This window comes from Solea senegalensis, linkage group LG4, assembly GCF_019176455.1.
Source record: "Solea senegalensis isolate Sse05_10M linkage group LG4, IFAPA_SoseM_1, whole genome shotgun sequence".
Classification (NCBI taxonomy): domain Eukaryota; kingdom Metazoa; phylum Chordata; class Actinopteri; order Pleuronectiformes; family Soleidae; genus Solea; species Solea senegalensis.
The window spans coordinates 8,825,223-8,849,070 of record NC_058024.1 but is presented as its reverse complement, the minus strand read 5'-3'; the positions used below and the strand labels follow the sequence as shown (position 1 = coordinate 8,849,070).

The 23,848-nt window shown below is 36.6% G+C and overlaps 1 protein-coding gene across 2 annotated transcripts in view; it reads left to right on the top strand.

The window, feature by feature from the left end:
- camk1b (calcium/calmodulin-dependent protein kinase Ib) overlaps positions 1-23,646 on the top strand; it is a 53,846-nt gene extending 30,200 nt beyond the window's left edge. For both annotated transcript variants that reach the window (XM_044024182.1, XM_044024181.1), the window contains exons 3-12: positions 5,572-5,703; positions 14,938-15,012; positions 17,511-17,649; positions 17,868-17,994; positions 19,106-19,181; positions 19,396-19,508; positions 20,288-20,366; positions 21,250-21,337; positions 22,161-22,290; positions 23,455-23,646. In XM_044024182.1, coding sequence (XP_043880117.1) covers positions 5,572-5,703; positions 14,938-15,012; positions 17,511-17,649; positions 17,868-17,994; positions 19,106-19,181; positions 19,396-19,508; positions 20,288-20,366; positions 21,250-21,337; positions 22,161-22,290; positions 23,455-23,555 — 1,060 coding nt within the window. In that variant the 3' untranslated portion in view covers positions 23,556-23,646. The remainder of the gene's footprint in view (positions 1-5,571; positions 5,704-14,937; positions 15,013-17,510; positions 17,650-17,867; positions 17,995-19,105; positions 19,182-19,395; positions 19,509-20,287; positions 20,367-21,249; positions 21,338-22,160; positions 22,291-23,454) is intronic.
- Positions 23,647-23,848: the final 202 nt, after the last annotated feature.

Below are 23,848 nucleotides of genomic sequence, written 5' to 3'. Positions count from 1 at the left end.
GGCAATGGAAGACCACCGAATGTAACTTGTCCCATCAATAGGGAATATTACTTATTGGTGTTGCTGATGAAGGAGATAGATGACAAGTCCAACAGCGCCCTGCCAGTGAGTGAAGTTGAGCACCTAGCAGTCACTCTCCGTTTTCAGGCTGCAGGGTTGGATATAATTCCGTACCATCTTGCAGAGACGCTTGTTGAAACTTTCTGCCAACTTTCTGTCTGTATACAGACTCTTCTTTGTCATCTTCCTGACTGATTGGACTATTAACTCTATATATACCCCCACCATTTCGGGTGGTATTGCTCCATTTTGTCCGTCTTTTTAAGCTCCCTTGCAAGGTGCACAATGATTGACGGAATGGGCACAAAGTATATAATATAAATGGGCCTTAAGTCTGGGAGGCTGTGGACACACTTGCAGTGTTTTATAGTGACAGGAGTTACACACTGGAGCTTTAATGGGTTAAGAAGAATGAAATGAGTGTGTGAAATTAAGGACGTAATTTAAAAACTGTTGTGGAACAGCTGTAAACATCTGACATAACTGGGTTGTATTTGCCTTCTGATGGATTGGTTGCAGACATTCATCTGTTTGCTTCTCTCTTCCATTCTGTGCTGAGATTGTTTATAGTATACTCAAAATGAAGCTGTTCTCAATTTCATGTTTTACGTAATACTGGTGACTGTTCTATGGAAAATCAGGTTCACAATTTTCAAGAAATTTACTTGTTGTTTCTCCAGATGCTTTTTGGAGCTCAGTGGGTCTGAAAAGTGACAGCACTGCCTCTAAATGCCCTCCGTGACATTTAAGAGGAGAGAGGTTACTCCTCATTACACAGTCACGCAGCTTTCAGCTGGTTTAATAACAATATCAATCAATTGCTCACTTGCTCACTCACAAAGAAAAAAAACCTGTTGCTCGTAGCTATAGAAACCAAGCACCACTAAGTCAGTATTTTCACAGGCAAAAACTGACCTAAAATGTTTAGCTACTGATCGTGTACACATTGTCACGCTCTTAGCTAATATACGCAGTTTCAATTGTATGCAAATATTTACCCAGTTTGAGGCTGCACACATTGACATTTTTTGCTTTTGTGTCCATGTTTAAACACACTCTATGCAAAGTATTTGCATAGAGAATGTCTACAAACAAGGAACACGCCTTATTGTTTGAATAGCTGCACTGAGCATGTCTGGCTCGAGGCTAGTAACTGCAGTGTGTGTGTGTGTGACACATGTCCCTTGGTGGTGATAAAAATGTCCTGGTACGAACAGGAACTGCTCAGTAAACACAGTTGTTTACTTAATAATCCAACCAAAACTTATGCTAGCATTACGCTCTCACCACATGACTCTGCTGCTCCCATCTAATTAGTCATATCATGTATTTTCCTCATGAACCTCGCATGGTGTCAGGCTCAGGATGGATTTATGGAGGATATATTTTGCTTTTACGCTATCTTTTTTTTTTTGTTGACGTATGAAGTAATTCGTAAATTGTTTTCAAATAGCAAATTGAAATATTGCACTCAGGAAATCACAAAGATGGCCCGCTCTGCAGCATATATAACCAACATTTAATACTTAACGATTTAAGTCATTTCATGACTGATTAATCAGCTGATGTTTTCCCTTTTTTTTTTTAAATTGGCATTGGCCAATAAATGTTCCTTATTCACTAAAACTTTATTTTATTCAAAGTTTATTTGAGTCTAGTTTTTTCATGACCTCTTTCATGTATTCAATATGTAGTTCACTAGCTCACAATACTTTGTTTTTATTGAATATACTGCATAAAATGGCACTGAAGCTCAGATACACAATGTGTATTTGAGAGACTGACCATTAGTGTTGTTCAATAACAAGCAATTTATGAATTATTTATTATTAAACAGTCATAATTCATCAGATGGGGGGGCATCATCAGTTGTTGGCCAATGTCTGCTTTGATTTAAAAAAACCTCGGTCAACACAATTTAATGCATATTTTCGTATAATAAATAATCGTATAATAGTGCAAGGCTGAGAGGCAAGAATAGTTCATGTTTTGATGGTAAATCATGGTGATGTTCCATCACATTTCAAAGATAAATAAAAATACATATTGTCGCTGTAAAAATCACAACTGTAATATCTGTTAGAAAAAGCACAGTTTGATATTTTCCAACTGTTCAGGCCCTAATATATAATGATCTCAATCAAACAGGTAGTTGCATTCAAGAAGGAAATCTCTTCTGGAAATACACAAAAAACAATTCTCTGTCTGTCTCTTCATCACCAGGGTGTGAGAGACTAAACAAATATGCTCACTTTACCTAGGAGTGTCAGAAAACATGAATCAGATAAGATAAGATAGTCCTTTATTTGTCCCGCAGTGAGGAAATTCACTGTTGGCAGCTTGTTTTTGGCACATTTGACTCTTTCACCCTCTTACCACTCCACTAGCAGACAGAGGAAACTGTATATTGTTTATAAATATAACATTTTTGTACAATAGGGTTTTTCTTAAAATATACTACTTTGGGGGGAAACAAATGCAATATATCACCTTGATTGTTGTATTCCATTGTATTACGATGTGTAAAATACAGTGAGATTCTTGCCAAAACACAGCCCTACTTTTAACCAGTGAGTTACATAATTATGATCTCACACATATATACATAAACATTCTGCAAAATAAAAAAATAGTTTATTTGGGAAAATGTGCCTCTTGGTGACAGTAGTTTACATGTGGAGTGATGATATAGATAAGGTGACTCTGCCTGATCAAAGACACTTCAGTGTTCCCAGATTTTCTCAGGGTTTGTGTGAACCACTGTTGACACTTCGCCACAGCCTCATGGCCCGTCAGTGGGCTGCATGGAGAATGTCAACCAAATCCCCCAGATGCTACAGAGGAATTTACAGCACTGACAACCTCCTCCACACAACTGGACTCCTGCCAAAGCTACAATGTCCTTTCTGTGGCAGTTTTACTTTCTTGTAGATATTTGACCACAGCACAAAAACTCCCACTCACTCCCAGGGTAGTAAACAGTCAGTGTGATCAAGCATTGTTAGCATTGAGTTTAATAAAAGTAAGTAGGACACTGGATATAATCTGTTATGGTTTCCAGGGATAAAATGTGATTTCTAAGTAAAGCCCGCCCCACACTAGAGATTAATTGGACAGATTTTGGTCCCGATCTGGCTGTTACGATAATCGTGGGTATCTTCTGATTTTAGGATGATTTGAACAGATTATCTGGCCCAATTATCCTGTAGTGTCAGTTTGAGTGAGATGTTTAAACCTGGTGAAACCGCCAACATCTATTGGCAGCCTGTTCTCATGTCAGCTGATGAGATAACGACCTGTTCCTACATGTTTTTGTTTATCACGAGTTGATGTAGAACCTGCACCAACAGCAAAAACATAAGGAAGCATGAGTCTGATCTGATGCACAAACTTTCCTTGTAAAAATTAAGTAAAAAAGTGCATTAATCCAAACCTATTATTCTCTTCAGTGAACTCAAAAGCCTTGAGTCATCCTTGACTTTGGCCTCCTCTGACTGGTTATAAAATAGCTCACACATAACCTTTAGGGAGGGAGTCTTAGCATTCAAAGCAAATAATATACTGCTGCTATATTTGTTTTATTTAACCTTTGTTGTGTAATCATGTTTTGCTCAACTCTGACTTGTTTTAAAGTTTAAGTGTCGTCTCACAACAGCTGACTGAGAAACTGAGAAAGGAACATGTTACTCCTGTTCTTTTATCTCTACATTGATGAGTTTTAGAATTTAGTTTAAAATGGTGTTGGTAACTTTTAAGGCTTTACTGGGTATCGATCATACCTGTATAAAATACTCAAGAGTTCCCTATGAGCCAAAAGTCATCTTAGATCTTCAAGTGCAAGAGTTTTAGCAAATTTAGAAAATCTGTCAGTGGTGCAAAGAAAACACCATGTTACAAAAGACAGAAAAATATAGAAAATAGGAAATAAGCATTTTAAGTTCACAACAGCTCGACATTGGCATCTTAGGAAACCCACCTCCATTTCTTTAGCACCTGAAAAGAAAAGAAAAAGTAGGGATGCTTCACTGAGTGTTTCAGTTTATGTACATTTCACAAATTGCTGTATCAATATATTTACTTTTTTAGGTATTTTTCACCTTCATATACCCGACTCTACTTTCCCACAACACTTTCTAACACTAAGACTTGCAAGTCATTAATGTGAGAATCTTTTCCATCTCTGAAATCCATCACTGTTGACACAAACACACCATTACATATTGTTTGTGGGAACCAAATGTTTTTGCATTAGCACTAATTACTGGAATGTCCATACAGTATATACACTTGAGTGGTCCTTCATTCTCTGTTTGCCCCGAGGGTCCGTTATTACCAAAAGTCAATGTAATAAAAAAGAGTCAGCAGAAGGAGGTGTGTGGAAACTCTCCTCTGAACAGACAGTGAAATATATCAAATGGTACAATAAAACAAATAGAGTGTGTATGTTATTCTTCAATAATAATGATAAATCATTAATAGTCTAATAGCCAGCTGACATAGGGTGGAAACTCCACACAGAAAAGCCCTCGGTTGAACTGCGATTCGAACGGCGACCCTCTTGCTGTGAGTCAGTAGTTCTAGCCACTTTGCAACTTAGTAATAGAGCAGCTTTTAAGAACAGATATTCCTGCACAAAGGAAAAGGAAAGACATGGATACCTTTGCCTTTAACAAGCAGAAAATATCACCTGACATTGGTCATGCCACAAATACGCTGACACCTGCTGTACTAGTTCATAATACAGTATGTCTTTGCTGAAATTTCTTTAATGCGTCTTAAAGCTGCGTCTCTAAGCCCAACAGGTTGTGAACCTGCCATTATTGTCACTAGCTGTCAAACGCTGGAGTTTAGAATACTCAAAGGTACAACTTACATTGTAACAACAAATCAATAAGTAAATTCATCATCAACTATTTTGATAATTGATTTATAGTTTTTCGTCTAATAAATAAAACAACTTCTCTGATTTTTCAGCTTCTTCGATGTGAATACTTTCTGATTTCTTTGCTGAAGAAACGAATGGATTCATCGAGAAAATAACGATGAAGATGAATCTATTGAATCTATGAAATTAAAAGTTAGTTGCATTCACACCTCTGATTTATCAATATTTAATGTAACCTGGACACATTCATGAAAAATATCAGTTTGGATAACTGAGACTCCACAGAATGAAAACATAAACTGTGGTCATTTATTTGAAAGAGGTTCGGTTTCTAAATTTATCACAGAGACAAACATTGAATTGAATGTTGTTTCCAAATCATCCCACTGAGTTGTAGCCTCTCCAAACCTTGACTCAGCAGCAGAGCAAAGACCTCAGCAGGAGGCTGAAGCTAAAAATAAACACCGTCTGGCTTCAGTAGGCTACAATTCTTCCAGCACTTATTTTTGAGTGGCCCATTTATCATAATTTCGCATCAAAACGGGATCTTTGTTGTTATCGTTTATAAGAGAGCTGCCTATAAATGGACACTGTCTGAGAGACTGGCCTCTGTGTTTGTGTTTCAGGGGAGCGTTCTCTGAGGTGGTCCTGGCCGAGGAGAAGAGGACCCAGAAGTTGGTGGCTATCAAGTGTATCCCCAAGAAGGCGTTAGAGGGCAAAGAGAACAGCATTGAGAATGAGATAGCAGTCCTGCACAAGTAAGTCTACTTGTCTTATTTAAGATTTTCAAATTTAAAGCACTGTATACGTTCACTGGCCACTTTGTTAGGTTCACAGGACACCTAGTAAAGTAGTCTGTCTACTTCTTCTTCTTCTTCATATTCTGTTGTGTGTAAAGATGATTTTCTACTGTACATACTGTGGTTGTAACAAGTGCTTTTTTTGAGTTACTGTTGCCTTTACGTTATTGAGAACAGGGTATCTCAGTCCTGGTCCTGGGGAGCGACTGCATGTTTTAGATGTTTCCCTGCTCCAACACAGGTGTGTTGGAGCAGGGAAACTTCTAAAATATCCCCAGGACCAGGGTTAAGAACCACTGATCTAGAACCAGTGTGGTCATTCTTCTCTGACATTAACAAGGTATTTTCTCCCAGAGAAACTTAAATATTTCATATCAAACCATTTAGGGCTGCAATGATTACTTGATTAATTGTCAGCTATTTTGATAATCGATTCATCCGTTTGACGTTTTATTCTTATGTGTTTATTTTATTCTTTCTTTATTCTTTATGCTTTCAGATTTTTCAGCCTCTTAAATGTGAATATTTGTTGGTTTCTTTGCTCCATATAACTCCATATAAAGAAATCATTAAAACTGTGGACTAAACAAGACAAGACATATCATCATTTCCATGTTTGGTAAACACTGATCAACATTTTTACAACATGTTACAGACCAAACAATCAATTGTGAGAATAATCGCTAGCTGTAGCCCTAAAACCACTGTCTATGAACTCCAGGAATCCAAGTAGATCAGCACTTTCTGAAACAAATATGCCATGTTCAAGACCTCTTGAATCAAGTTTCTGCTCATTTCTGATGCTCACTTTGAACTTCAGCAGGTCTACCTGCCTGAGTTGTAACCATGTGACTGTCTGATAAGATACAGGAATTTGCATTAAAACTGTGTTGTGTAACTTTAATGTCTGTTACACTCAAACCATCGTCATATTAGCTCACAATATGCTGATCAAGCCTATCGTCTCTCTTTGTTTCTCACTCTAGCGTTTAATCTTGTGTCGCCTGGTGACATCCCTGCACTGTTCAGAAATTTTGTGTTTAAAAAAAGCAAGCATTTGGCATGTGTACCTCTCATTACCATAACTCCTAGACCGTTTGGGATATCGAGAAAAATCAAAAACTATGGACTGGCGATCTGTCCAGGGTGTGACCCCGTCTTTTGCCCTCTGTCAGCTGAGATTGGCACAGCACCCCGCCACCTTCATGTGTAGGATAAACCATTGAATAACTGCCAGATATTGAAAGTGAAAGTTATCTTAGAAAAAAGGGGCTGAAGAACTCACTCAATGAACATTTTTACTACAGCCTTACCATCAAAATAAGTCCAGGTTGCCTGATTATCATGGTGGTCATAAGAGGGTTAATGTTCCCAATTAAAGAGAGGAAGGAAACATAACACCGACAACAACAAAAGTCACACACTGCAGCTTCAAATCGCAGTTGAACCTTGCAGGTGATTGTATTTCTTTATAATGTGATGTATAACATGATGTTAGTATAGGTTAAATAAAAAAAACAGTCTGTGCTGAAACCACACTATGTTGAGCATCAGCCTGCATCTGAAATACTGAAATACTATCTACAAGGTTCAAGATGGTAAATTTTTCATCACTGTATCTCCATTACTGCAGCATGTATGTTGTATCACATTACTACATATACTGTACATACAGGATATGACTGTCGTAATTTAATCTCCCATGTTGCATATAACCGCCATCAGATTGAACCTCCTATTTGCCGTTATATTTATAGGTATATATGATATTTAGTTCCTTGGTTTAACAATAAAGACAGAGTTTTCTCAGTGGATATATTTAAAGGGCCAGTGCACCATTATCACCCCTGTCCAGTCTCTCTAGTCAGTGCTTCTTGTTTCTTGTGTTTGCCCTGGGCACAGGACTTATTTTTTTCTTCCATGCATGGTGCTCAAATAGCATTTTTGAAAACTCTAGTAGTCGAATTTCAGGATGCAAAATTTCCTGGTTAATCTAGAAAAACCGGCAAGAGTGCTTTTTTTAGTTGAACTTTTTTCTACTAAAAATAACATGTTCTGTGGATTAACCTGATTAGCAACTTCTGCGTGGGAAAATCTGCTCCTGTTGTCATTTTTGGATAAACAATAACATTCCTGTAAACAAACTTCACCTTTATTTTATTGGGGTGAGAAAAAAATCTGTTTTGTTTAGAGGTCAACCGATATGAATTTATTTTATGGCTTTAGAAATCAGTGCAGCTTTTTCGCTATATATTTATATGTTTATATATACATATATATATATATATATATATATATATATATATATATATATATATATATATATATACATATATATATATATATGTATATATATATATATATATATACATATATATATATATATATATATATATATATATATGTGTATATATATATATATATACAGTATATTGGCCTATATGGCCTATATCTTTTCCTCCTATATGATAAAATACAACAATTTAATACGAACAAATGAATATTGAACAATATAGTCATCTGTGTCTCCAGTCAGCATTTTGTTTTATACATTTACATATTTCTAATAAATATGATGGATAAAATTCAGAACAGGTCATCAAAAAAGCTAAACTATGAAAAACAAAGCAATGAATAAAGTTCAGAAATATGCTTTTTCTTCAAGTGTCAGAAAACAAAAACGTGTAAACCTACATGCAGATAATAACTAGACCATGTCAATTTTATAAAATGGCAAAAATGATCCCGATTAATCGATGTGCCTCTAGTTTTGCATATCAATCAGATTATTTCTTATCAATTAAAATTATCTTGTGAAGTCCTTATTTAATGATGTAATATGTAATATTTCTGCATTAAAATGTATCAACACACTAAACTAATATTATACATTTTATTGAGTAGTGCACTTTAACTTGAATGTATTGTTTCTAATCTGTTTCTTGTATTTGTGATATTTATTAAGACGTGTGCTATTGACCTCTTGGCCAGGTCACCCTTGTAAATAAAATCTCAATCTCAATGAGTATTTTACCTGGTGATATAAATCTTAAATAATAATGATAATAATAATAATAAGAAAACGTTAATTGACCCTTTCATTTTGGTCGCTTTTCAAATCAGGGCCTGGGTAAAACACCCTATGTAACAGCATTAGAGAGAGGAAGAAAATATTGTTTTTTCAACTTAATTACTTGTATTTGTCCCTAATGGATCACAACTACTCATCGCTGTAAAACGCAAATGCACAGGCGAACCAAACGAGACAAAAAAACAACAATTCCCATGATCCAACACTGCTTCCTGGCATCATCAAACTAGGTATTTTGTTATTGTTTTGATTGAGAGACTCATAGCGGCAGATGTTGCAGTATAACTGCACTTTTAAATATATACTAATGATATAGTAATATACTGCACCTTTAACCCTTGTTTCTAGTCTTGTAATGTTTGTTTTTTATCTGCACTTGTATCAGATAAAATGATTGCTCGTCACTCTGTTTCTGCTCTAGTTTGCTCTCTACCTGAACAATGAATGTAATATTTTATTATGTGAAGACAAAAGGCAAGTGGCAGTTGCACTGTGGGTAATGTGAAGTGTACTTCTCTTCAGATGTAGGAATTACAGTCCACATTGAAAATGGCTGATCTACATTGGGTCCCAAGTTATTTTTAGAGCTCTTGTTGCCTGGGTTACAGGAGACACACAACTCTCTAAGCCAATATACAGCTATGATCCCTCCTGAGGTGAGGACGGTGGAATGAGAGTAGTGCGTGTTAGTTGCCAGTTTGGAAAGAGGGTTTTGACTAATGGAGATAACTGAGGTGAACTTGGCCTGAAATCTGTTGCCTGGCTGTTGTGCAGTCTGAAGTTTGAACACACTCATGCAAATGTTTTATTTCTCATTTTATTATGTCCTCATCAGTAAACAGAACGTGGGCCAGGGTTTGAACAAAAACAGTTCAGGCAACTTAATGTTTGCTGATTTTTCTTTTAATGAAACCATGACAGTTTTTTTATCCAGTTAAGCCTCATATGACCGTCATGATACTTCTGGCTCCTGCCAGGATTAATTTGATTTTTGGCTTTAGAATTTTCAAAAAAAATTGAGGTCTTCCACCCCTTTTTCCAAGATAACTTTCACTTTCGATCTGACAGTTATGCAACTGTTTCTGTCTGGGACAAAGTCAGCTACAGACTTTTCATAGGAGGCGGAGATTTACTCCCAATGAGATAATTTTCTCTCTCATCATCCTCCTCTTCTTCACATGTACTTCACACACTGGTATAGTGACACTAGATTATGCATGACCACACAAACAAGACAAAGGGAAGAAAAAAAAACCTTCAGCCAACACTTCAGCCAGCCAACACACAGTGTGTACCTGTGAAATCAGTGTTATATCGTGTTCTAAACATGAAGGCTGACATATGGCGTGTAACACTCAGTCAGTGCACAGTATAATGCACGGAGGCCTTTGTGATATTGGGGGGATAAATAAATACATGTTGAGATAAAACATCTCATGAAGGGAGGATGAGGGAGGTCGATCCCATTTGATTTAAGCCACAGGTAAAAATAAAATACGCTGACATTAAAACTGAGGGATCTGGTCTCACTGAACACTTTCAAAGCGCGACTGAATGACTTTGAGGCACAAACTTCTTACTGTAGATGTTTTTAACTGATTTTAATGTCACTAAGCTTACATTTGTTTGACACTTGTACTTTTAATCTATTTACTGTCTATTGATTTCTTACACGTATGATGATTATGGTGCTTTTTTTCCCATTACTATGTTGAAATGTATATACAGAGACTATAATAATGGAGTGTCTTTTTTTCAGCACAACCTATCAATCTGATGAAATTATTATTATTTTGTTAACACACCTGAACATGTTTTTGAAATTTTAAAATGAAATTTAGGAATGAGGGTAATGAGAAAACAAGTCACTCCAACCATTTGCAGCTGTATCACTACCAGAACTACAGCATGTTGTGCTACATCCTTTTCCTTCTGTCAGATGTGACATGAAACAAACCACTTCCTGTGCGCAGCGTGAGGAATGTCGAAGGGGAACATGAGATCTAAACACTGCTAAAGTGAGAGACACAGAGAGAGAGAGAGACAGAGAGAGAGAGAGAGAGAGTGTCATGTGGAGCTGATAAACTTAATCTACATCGCGCTAACTCGTTTGACACTGACTCGCTCATTAAAGTTGCAGCACGTAACTTTTAAATATAATCAAATGTCTGTTATAGTCAAATGAGTTCACACAAAGTTGATGAAGCCTGTCAGCTCCACATGGCTCTCTCTGTTTCTCCCTATTTACTGTAGATCTTCTGTGGCCTGACTACATTCCCACACTCTTCATAGGAAGTGATTTGTTTTATGATAAGACAGAGGGAGGCACCAGCGACAGTGCATTATGGGGCTTTTACTCTACCCAGTCCTGGCACAGCTCGACTCAGCATGGCTCAGCATGTTTTTTCTGCTTAAAAAAAAGGGAGAGCTCTACTATTAACAGGTTGGAGTATGACTGAAAACACAAATAAACAAATCTAAAAACTTGAAGTGAATTCTATTGCTCAAAAACCTCAGTAGTTTGACGGGATAAACCCATCTTGACCCAACCCGCCCCTGCGTTGCTGCTGTATATAGACCCTCACTCAGATCTGATAGTATTGCTAGACAGAGCTCATATTGTAGATTTAGAAAAAAAACAACTTTTGCTTTGATGTTGGACAAATTTAGAGACAACCCAGGACCTTCTTTCAAATGTTTGTTAGATAAATTAGTAGAGCTGATAGTTGACGAGTCACTGATTATTAAAACAACTAAGCAAATAAATGACTCAGTGATTTTCTTTAGCTACCAGCTTTTCAAATTTACCTTCAGGTTGTTTTGGGCATGTGTTAACAATAAAGTCAATAAAAGGGTAAAGGGTGTTTAAGTGACTGTTGTGGGTGGTTTGCCCCAAGGGAAGGCTGGGGCTAGTTTGGCTCTATTCCTAATGGAAAGGCAAAAAAATATGTACCATGCTGAACCAGACCGAAGCGTTCCACTTGGTGGGACATTGCTTAATCGTCCTACAAATCAATACGACAAGTCATTATTTAAGAAACTTTTATATTACATTACATGTCATTTAGCAGACGCTTTTATCCAAAGCGACTTACAATAAGTGCATTTAAACATTTGGGTACAAACAAGCGCTAGAAGTAAGTAAGAGCTTCAAGTAAGCCAATCTTTAAAGTGCTTGTCATAAGTGCGATGTACAAGTAAGTGTTTGGGTTTTTTTTTTTCGGTTTTTTTTGTTGATGTTGTTGTCTTAGTCAAACTTAACAGCTTCAAGTGGATTTGTCAGTTTTACGCCGGTGTCAGACACAGGTGATCTCACTGTGTGGACAACTCTCCTCTCTAATTTGCTGATGTCTGTGCTCTGAAGCTGTGTGAGACCCACAGGCGGAGGCAGAGGTCAGCGAATGCCTCAGCAGCCTGACACAGACATGTCCACACACTGACAATCAACATTCCAGATCCATATAGATGAAATGTGTGAGAAAAGAGCATTACAATGAATTGTTGTGGTGCTGCAGGGATTCAGAGGCCCAACGATTTTGCTCTTTACACAAGTAAATATGTTTGTTTTATTTTGATGTTTTTTATGATGAAAAATTGGCATTTAAACTGCAAAAAGTAGCAGTATTTATTCATTTATGGATAAAGTAAAAGACTAAGTACACAAATAAAAATAAAATAACAATAGATAAGGGGAAACAACACAGACACGACTTACAATTTAAGATAATGTGATGCAGCAAAGCAAACCAGGAAAAAGAGTTTAAAATATATTCTCTTTTTTTATTAGATTTGCACATTAAGTTCATCATATCACATAGGGCTGCAATGATTATCCGTTTAAATGATAAACCACTTACTAAATTAATCGTCAACTATTTTGATAATCTTTTAATCAGTGTTTTTTTCAATGATTAAAGCATGTTTCCAGATGTTTCAGCTTCCTAAATGTGATTATTTTCTGGTTTCTTTCTTTGTTTTGAAGAAATCATTCAAAACTGAATCATTTTGGTTTGTGGAGGAAACAAGACTTTCATAATTTCAAGGTTGAGTAAACACTGACCACCATTTTTCAAAATTTTCTTACATTGTCATGTGTGACAAAGTGCAAGCTTGAGCCTGTTCATACGTGTCTGCTCACTCGACAGGTGTAATCCATCATTCATCCTTCACTCCTTCCGCGCTGAGCTAAGCAGGTGAATGAAGGTGCCTGTGCTTCGTTACAATCTGGATAAGACTAAGTGCTGTAATCCAGCATGATCTGAGGCCGACTCATAGACAGTTACATCCAGTAGAGCTTTGTGCCGAGTGAATGGCACCTCTGTCAAAGCCTGAGTAGGTCTGTATCACCTCTACTGGCTCTGGGGAACCTCTGGTTTCAAGTTCATGACATAAAAAGAACTACAACATTCTACCTTACAGCATATGTCACAGCCCATCTTGTTTATGAATCAAATTATTCAAAAAATGTGCATCCAATCAAGGATGGATCAATGTGCCCAGGGGCCCAGTGGCACATAATCCATCCCAGCATACAATGAGCAATAGGTTCCCGAACTCGTTTATTCCATAACTGAAAACTCAAGCTAACACAAACTAAAGCACTATCGTTTTTTGTCCTCTATTGAAAAGTTAGCTTCCATTTCTAATATCTTGAAGACAAAACCATGTAATCAAACATTACGACTATACCTGGTCTGAAGACATGGTTGTTTGTATATTAGAAGACTTGCTCAGGAAGTACTGAACGATCCCCTGAACAAATCTTTTTAATTAACTGATTCTAATGATTCAGTTCACTGAAAATAACTGCTTTGCCCGCCACTAGTTTGTGCGTTTGTGTCGGGTATAAATGATGTCACAGCAGTGTCCTGCTAAGATGACTCCTGCTTGGTACTATACTGGTACTGAAATTGTCTTATCTCCGTAACTGTGTACTATATTTATGCTGTTATCTTGACCAGAACTCCCTGGAAGAAGAGATATTGTATTTCATTGGGACCTTCCTGACTTAATAAAGGATAAAAAAAAAAAAATTCAATAAAACAATAAAGTAAGACTCAATTAAATTCAACAATGTACAATTAATTATTTAATGAATGATGAAGTTTAAACTTTTAAAAACTCCCTAATCAGTAAATGAACACAAATTAGGGGCTGACCTGTCCCGGAGCTTGGGAGCAAAGACAAGAAATGAACAATGGTCAGGCAGAGAAACATGATGTGAAGGCAGTGGAACTGCTGTGGAGCTCCAGTCATCATCATCATCACAAGTGTCATCTGTTCACTGCTGTAGATGCACCCACGGGTCTCAGGGGGCAGCTGATCACAGAGTTCAGACAATTAGGGAGCTGAATGCCACCACACTCTGCTGCAGCCAGTAAACAATACATGTGACCGCCACACGACGCTGCACACACCCACTGTACCAGTCATGCCTCTAAGATTTAATATTATATAATAATTGCTATCTGCAGACAAAAGCTCACAGATACTAGTACTTCATAGTCATATAAATTCAGTTTATTCTGTTAAATCACTTTTTAAATCACACTTTTACAGTCTTTAATCTGTTTTGATCCTATCCTGTGCTTCAGTGTCTTCGCACAGTTATTTGCTATTTAAATTTCTTTTTACTGGTTATTTTTCTCTTACTTACTCTTGTGTAATATTGTCCTCTGGGTTTTATTTTGGGAAAAGTAAGGAAACCTGAAATAAATATTTTTCATTCATTTTTTTCTGCTGTGTAGAATGTTTGAAAACTTTTGTCCACCATTAAAAATGAATGGAAACAAATACCTTGTGCAATCTGCCTTGCACAACTCTATTGTATCTGTCTGTGCCGAGTTCCCCTTTTTTGCTTTTTTTCTAAAAGTACTTTGTCAACTTATGCTTGTAAAGGTATACTTCATATATATATATATCTATATCTATATATATATATATGTATGTATATCTATATATACTGTTTATATGTATCTATATATGTATTTATATACATATATAATATATACTTATCGTTATTATAAAGTGATACATTGTAAGAATAAGAATTTAAAAATATGAACACCTTCAAATGTGGTCTTTCTTTCTCTGTTCTGCAGGATTAAACATGCCAACATCGTGTCTCTGGAGGACATATTTGAGAGTAAATCACACCTCTACCTTGTCATGGAGCTGTGAGTACACATACACACACACACACATAGGCATGTGTGAAGCTTTTTGTGGTTCATCTCTGTGTGATGTTAGTGTGTTTCATCTCCCACGCACGGCGTGTCACATCACATGCCATTAATTGCACTCTATGACACACCAGCATGTGTATGAAGTGAACACACACACACACACACACACACACACACACACACTGTCACATACAAACACTGTACTGTTTCCACTCATGAACACCAGTGGGGGAGTTTGCCCTCACATCTGCAGACTCCCACCTAACTCACCTCCTGAAATGTCAGTAAGAGAGAGAGAGAGAGAATCAGAGAGGGAACAGTTCAGAATCAGCAGCAACTTTAACCGAGAGATTAATGAAAATATTAGTCATTTATGTATCAATGAAATCATTACCTGAAAAATAAAAAATACATTTTCTTTGATCTTTTTTACATCTTTATTAATTATTTTCACCATCAAACCATAGATTAATAAATAAATAAATAAATAAAAGCTTAAATTGTCTTACTATCAATATAACATGGGATTGAATTAGCTACTCATCTGATCATGAGTAAAATAAGTCAAATTTATGGGCCGAGAAGTCATAATCGACTATATAAATTTGCAGCTGCAACTTTAAATAATCTACTATTATTATTTCTCATCATATGTAAGCATAAAACATTAGGGATGAAAATATCACTTCCCTGTCCTGTCAGACAGAGAAGGAAGAGGCCACGCGGAAGTCACATACTTGTGACCAACGGACAATATGGAAAAATACAACTGAAAACAAAAGTTGCACATGTCTGTCAGGTAAAACATTGGACAGACATGAGTCAGAACCATATATCTGAGGAAGTGGTTGAGAAGAGTCGAATTGTGGTAATGGTTAAGGTTAGTGTCAGTGTGGAGGAATAGCTGTGTCTTATTGTGAAGGTTCAAAGAAATACGCCCCAGTTTGCAGATGTCTGCTGTGCAGACTGAAGTCTCCATCTAGTGGCTTCAGAGTCATATATCAAGCACACATGATCCGTCCATGATTGTGTGCCCTGTGTCCAATCATCTCGATCTGATAAACAGACATCAGGATCCAAATGTAAGTTTACTGTGGCTAAAACAAAACAGAAGGGACTTTAATAGACTTGGTCAGGACAGTGAAACATATCAGGGTGGGGCCGTCAATCGCAGAGGCAGGAAACCAAAGGGAGTACAAGAAAATAATCAACAAAGTAAAATGGAAACTAGCGCAAGGATTGGGAACCTTTTCCATATCTAAATCCAAGGTAACAAAGTTGGTCTATCATTGGTCAGAAAGAACTTAACAGTCCGTCTTTGACCAGTGTGAACATTCACAAAGAATCCTCTGCATGTCAGTATGAGCTGTTATCATCAGTGAGGCAACACAGAGTTCAAATCGAATCAGTTTAACAACCAGCTGAGGAAAAGTGATTGTCCAAATTAATTCTGGATAAATGTTCTCAGCTCTATCTATACAAACATCTCAATTTATGATTTTTCAAATCAGAAACGTGACAGATTGTAACAATTTTACCCATATCCTTCAACCACACTATTGGTTTTTTTTTAAAAACACTGTCCTGTACTTTATACCTCATACTACATTAATATTCACACTAGGGCTGCAACAATTATTAGATTAATCGATTACTAAATGAATTGTCAACTATTAATGAGTGGTTCTTTCTTTTTTTCAATAATTGAAACAAAGTTCTTAAAAGTGAATATTTTCTGGCTCCATGCAACAAAGAAATTAATCATTTTGCTCTGTGGACAAAACAAGACATTTGAGAACATCATCATTTCCATTTTTCAACATTTTCTGACATTTTCTGGACTTTTGAGTACTTGATTAATCCAGAAAATAATCGACAGGTAAATCACTCACTCACTCATCTTCTACCGCTTTATTTTCCACATGAGGGTCACGGAAGTCGCTGGTGCCAATCTCAGCTGACATAGGGCGATAGGCGGGGTACACCCTGGACAGATCGCCAGTCCTTCACGGGGACAAATAGAGACAAACAACTGTCCACTCTCACACTCACACTCACAACTATGGTCAATATGGAGTGTGAAACCAGAGAACCCAGAGAAAACCCATGCACACACAGGGAGAACATGCAAACTCCATGTAGAAGGCCCTTGTTCCAACCGGGTTGCAAACCCAGGTCTTCTTTCAACCGTCAGATTAATTGATTATGAAAATACTTTTAAGTTGTAGCTAGGGCTGAACATTTAATTGAAATTTTACCAAAATTGCAGTGCAGCCTACTGCAATTTTCAAATCGCAGGAGCCACAATATTTGTTAAATCCAAAATGTGTGTCCAAAATATCATTTTAGATTAATTACTTTCTTTTTCTACAAACTGAAGAGGACATCATTGTTTCACACAGATCTGCTCACATATCACACAGTAATCTTTTTAAATAAATATTCTCTTTATTGTGTGTGTGTGTATTTGTGCGTGTGTGTGTGTGTAGGGTATCTGGTGGGGAACTCTTTGACCGCATCATCGAGAAGGGCTTCTACACAGAGAAAGACGCCAGTAAGCTCATTCAGCAGATTCTAGATGCTGTCAAATATCTCCACGACATGGGCATCGTACACCGTGACCTCAAGGTCAGTCAATTGTCACAGATTCCTGCTTGTGATTTGTCAGGAACTCATGTGTTCATGTGTTCGTCAGTAAACTTTACGTCACAACTCACAAACCCTGTTTCCCCCCTTAAACAAAACAAAAAAAGAAACACATTTTCGAACTCTCTGTGATTTTCCATGACTCGGTGTCTTTGCTGAGAAGTGAACAGATGTTGGATGTTTTGTTTTTTTCACTGTAGCCAGAGAATCTTCTGTACTACAGCATGGACGAAGACTCCAAAATCATGATCAGTGACTTTGGTCTGTCTAAAATTGAGGGCTCTGGTAGTGTGATGTCGACAGCTTGTGGAACACCTGGATATGTTGGTAAATCATCAATCAACACAATCCATTAGATTAGATTAGATTAGACAGGCTCCTTCACCGTCCATTTTTCAAAACGTATTTTAGAAACTGATTTTTACTCTTTGGCTTTCTATGGTATATTATTGACTTATTGTCTGATTTGTTGGTCTTTTAGGTAGTATGTTTCTATATTTTATTTATTTTATTGAGCACTTTGTTTCAGATGTTGTTGTTTTAAAAGTGCTTTGTAAATAAAGTTGGATTGGATTAGATTAGATTCCTTTATTGTCATTTGGAACAATCACCATCAGCAGATGCTCTGTTTAAGGTATAAGACAATTCCAATAACTACAGCAATGAACAATGAAATATAACAATAAGAATTTTAAGGTTATAAAGGTATGAAATATAAAATATTGGCACAGGGCGTTAATTAGCGTTTGTATGTAGTAAGTAAATGATGTGTTTTGAATGGCAGGAAATCAATAATGCCATGTTAGCAGCACACAACAGGAATCTTGATTATCAGTTTCTGAAATACTCAGACCATCAACCGCGCCACAGTTAAAGTCACTTAAATTACGTTTACTCTTAAATCTGATGTGTGGTGGAACATGTGTACCTAATAATGTGGCCAGTTACTAGGGCTGATGAATTCATTGTTTTCGAATGAAAATCACAATTTGCAAAGGATGCAGTTAAGGATATAAGGTTAACATTTATCCATGCCAGGGTTTGTACTATATCTACTTTTTTCAATGTCAGACATTGTTTACAGAAAGGATCTATCATATTCTTATTATTTTTATTTGATCAATTACTTATCATTCTTCTATTTTATCATAAACACATAGATGATGCAGAAGGAGCTGCTCTGCTTTAACGCAGTGATTTTATGTGTTTTTAAAGTTTCACTGTATTTTTATATGCAGTGACAAGAAAAGTAAATATTTTTGGCAGTATCTCACGTTGAAATGCTCAATTTTGTTTTAAATCTTTAACCAAGTGAAAATTGAATACTGCCAAAATGACATCACAACTAAAACTGCAATCACACTCATTTTCAGAACAATCAAAGCTGTATATTTTACTCTAACTCGTGACTACAGTTCTTTTGTCTTTATTCTTTCAGCCCCAGAAGTGTTGGCTCAGAAACCCTACAGTAAAGCCGTGGACTGCTGGTCTATTGGTGTCATATCTTATATTCTGTGAGTAAACTTTTTAATACACAAATATAAACACTGAATAAAAGAATTCTCCTCCTGACACAGAATTGTAAAAAGTTTCATTAACACTCATGTTGTTCCAAATCAATCATGATAAATGTCTCCAGATGTTGTCACCAAACACTGAGGAGGATATCTCCTACAACTCCTGCGTCTGCGTGGAAACATGACACTTTTCCTCTCCTGTGTTTCTCAGTTTGTGCGGTTACCCTCCTTTCTATGACGAGAGCGACGCCAAACTGTTTGAGCAGATCCTGAAGGCAGAGTATGAGTTTGACTCTCCGTACTGGGATGATATCTCTGACTCAGGTAACCAAACATGTCTCTCTTCTGTTGTCTTCTACTGGCCTGAAACAGACTTAAAGTGCAGGTGTAACAAAAGTGCATGAACTCAATTTCATCTACATGTGCTGAATTGTACATCTGTATTAATTGGTATTAAAGTGTATGAAATCTTTAAAATGTCAACACTGGGTGACTTTATAGGTAGAGAAAATTCCTAATATTTATATAAGTGACTTCAAAATGCTGTTAAGCTCACCAACATACAGTCTTAGTGATTTATTTTTTGTATATGTTCAGTCATCCTAGGACAATGATTTATAATGATCGTATTTATGATTCTCATGTCTCATGTCCTTCAACATGTTGTTTTGTAAAATTATAATACTATGTATAAAAAAGATGTTGGTTATTGTTTAGAGAAACATTAGGTCATGTATCCATAAGATTTCAAAAATATGATAATTGATACAAAGACAGAAGGATCCACCTGTTCAAATATAAAATAAAACCTATATAAAATCACTTTTTTTCCCACATATCATCATCTGTGTCCTCTGTTTATGTGATGTTTCAGAAAAAATGTGTATTTTTACAATGATTGCAATAATATTGTGAATCACAATTATGTTTCATATCGTCCCATGTTTACTGCCTACTGCAAAACAACCTCTCCCTTAAGGGACAACTGAACCTCACTGTTTTTAAGTGGATTTAATTTTTAATCTGGTAAAAGAATTGCCAAACTTTATGCCACAGATGACTTCATGGCTCATGACTTTTATAATCTTTGTTTTTCATCGCAGCAAAAGACTTTATTGTCCACCTGATGGCGAAAGACCCCAATCAACGTTACACGTGTGATCAGGCTCTGCAGCATCCATGGTACTGTCTTGTACTCCTCTGTCATAGTGCATCACTTTTCTACGTAAAATCGTCAGCGTCACACTTTAAGGGATTTTAGAAACCTCATAAAGGAATAGTTTAGGTTTTCTGAAGTGTGGTCAAATGGGTTTTTGAAACATTATCAACTCTGTAACGTTGCTGAACATTCACTCTCATAGATGGATAGATAGATAGATAGATAGATAGATAGATAGATAGATAGATAGATAGATAGATAGATAGATAGATAGATAGATAGATAGATAGATAGATAGAAGATGGCTGCCGACAGGGACAGAAGGGAAAACAGCTTAAATGCTACTAAGAAAATCTTCACCACTATGTCTCACTGTTCGACATCCTTTTATATTTGGAAGCTGAAGTTTGTTAAGGACTTACTCTTCCACACCGAAGTCCATAGAGGAAATATGCATTTATAGCTCCTGGGAAAACAGTAGCTTCTGTTCTACTGCTGCCTTGTGTTTTACAGTATGATGTAAAATTGCTGATTTTGGTTTGAGGAGTGAGCTGTTGACTTAAAAAGGCATAGATTTTATTTGATGAGCATTTTGTTAAACAGCTAAAAATCTGTTTTTCCTTTTTAACCCTGCTGGCAGCCAGTGAGAGTGAGTGTGTGCAATTTGGTGGATGTGTTCATGTGTCAGTATCTTACAACTGCACTTCAGAAAACTTAAGTATCATTTATTATTTTGTCTGGTCAAAAGAAAAAACCCTAAAGTTGGATTATCATCATCTTATCTGAAAAACCTGAACCATCCCTCATGTCATACTCATTTTGACGTGACGTTATTGTAGTACTTGTGTCTGTACTGATGTTTGTCCATCACACATGTTTTTAATGTTTAATGTTTTGTTTTTGCAGGATTGCTGGAGACACGGCTCTGGACAAGAACATCCACGAGTCTGTCTGTGCTCAGATCAAAAAGAACTTTGCTAAAAGCAAGTGGAAGGTCAGTTAGACACAGATAAGTCTGTTTGTGTATATTGCGCATTCTTCAAATATACACTCACCGGCCACTTTATTAGGTACAAAGGACACCAAAGAACGTGTCTGGTGTGCTTTGCTGCTGCTGGAACTCATCTGTTCTCTTTCATACATTGTTTGTAATGAGTGGTTATTTTAGTTATTGTGTTGACTTTTTATAAATTCAAACCAGTCTTTCTCCTCTGACCTCTGGCATCAGCAAGGTATTTAAACACTTTAAACACAACACAAGTTGTGCGTGAAAATCCCATTAGATCAGCAGTTTGTGAAATACCTACAACTAGGCCTCGTTCAGTCACTTAAATCACAATTTCTTCCTCCATGTCTTCATGCCTAAATGCATCAAGTTGCAGGCATGTGATTGGCTGATTAGATATTTGTATTTAGAAGCAGTTGAACATGTGTAGCTAATAAAGTAACATACACAGAATATATTTAAGCCACAGTTAAGTCTTTTTTTGGTCTGAAAGAGACACTTGATACAAGTTTAATATCCATGGATTTCATTTTACTTTTCAGGATTTGGAAATATTAGTTGCACATATAGTAATAAGAAGGACATTAGGATTATTTTTGACAGATATTTTGATCACAATATGAGTAATAATTGATGTGACCTAACATTTATGCATCATTCATTCCATGAACATTTACCAAAATCATAAAGATTTGACATTTTCTGGAGTTAATCGTGTAGGATCTGTGATGGATAGTTAATGACGATCTACAGTAATTGATATTCACTCGTGCCTGTGGTCGTTTTTTTTTTTCTTTGTTTTCCTCTGCAGCAAGCGTTCAACGCCACAGTAGTGGTTCGTCACATGAGGCGTCTGCAGCTCGGCACCAGCCACGAGGGACCCAACCCCAACCTGCCCAGTCCCTGCAGAGGTCACCTGCTGCTGCCAGAGGAAGACACAGGTACCTGCTTCAACCAGTCAATCAAAACTTTATTAGTACAGCACTTTTCATACACATGAAACAAAGTGCTTCACATAAAAACACAACTATAGTGACAGTTATCCTCCTTATTTTCTGACGTGTATCAGGTTGCAACACAACAAAACTTGTTTATCACAGTGTGAACAAACGTAGAAAAATAAATGTTGTTTGTACACTTTGATTCTCACCTGGAATAAAGTTAAATTAAATGAAAAACATATTGGTTAGTAATGTTAATAATGCCAAATATTTCTTCCCTCACTCTGATGTTTCTTCCTGGGTTTGCCTGGCAATAAACAGCTGAGATGGTAAACCAGATGACACTGATGAAGTCGTTTAAAAATAATTTAAAGTAGAAACACACATTTATATGGAGTGTTAGAAACGTTGACTCACTTTATCTAAGTCTAGGATATTTTTATCACAGAAATGTTACATATATCGTTAAACCTTAAAAACTATAATAAATAAGTAACATTAAGTGCAATTAACTCTATGAAAGATAGCCAAAACATAGAATTAGTAATATAAAAAGTAAATAACAAATAAATTGGGTTTGGCAGAAACAGAATAAAATTATATTAAATACTTTAAATTCAGAAAAACAAAGAATAAATGCTTTATTAATCTTATATTTGTATTTGAAGAGCACATTTCATACACAAGTGCAACTCAATGTGCTTTAAGTTAAAACAAGTACAGAATAATAAAAAAATGGACAATAAAATATGATGGTGCAGTATAAAACAATAATTTACTCTAAAATTATATAATAATTTGATATAAAAATATATATAATACAAAATTATATACTGATGATGAATAATAATAATATTAATATGCAATGCCTATGATAAACCCACACAGTTATTTGTTTATTTTATATGACTTTTTGCACTTGTGTGTGGGACGAGACAGCGACCAAAGAACAACAGGAAAACAATGATGACTCGGCATTCTCAACTAATCATGACCCAACACTAAAAAGTACATGAAACAGAAATGACATTAAAAGCTTGTTCTCTCAGAGTCGCTGTGTCTTATCTGTCACACAGAGTGTAAATATAGCCGAGTCATGTGCAGAGTCACACAGCAGATAACATGACTCGCCTCTTCCACTCTCTCTCTCTCTCTGTGTGTCAGAGGCGTGTTGTGAGGGCGGCTGCTCCCAGACAGTGGACGGCGGCGCCGCCGACTCTCTGACCAACTGCAGCTACCGCTGCCACCCGACCAGCAGGGTGTGACCCCGGCAGCTGCTTCTCTCGCCAATCCAATAGCTCCCAACGACTTTCCACTTTTAACCCCTTCCCCGCGGGGGAACCAGAGGCACCATCTGCCCCCATCATCTGGTCAGGAATACAGCGTCATTCCAACCTCTCGCCTACAGGGGGAGCGAGTCTGTCCTGCCTGAGAAGAAAAGGAAAGAAACCGGGTTTCATTTTTTTGTTTTTAAAAAAAGGAGGAGAAGGAGGGAGACTTGATGACAGTGATGATGATGCTGAAGAGGTGATTTTTTTCGGACTGGGCTGGTGTGGGA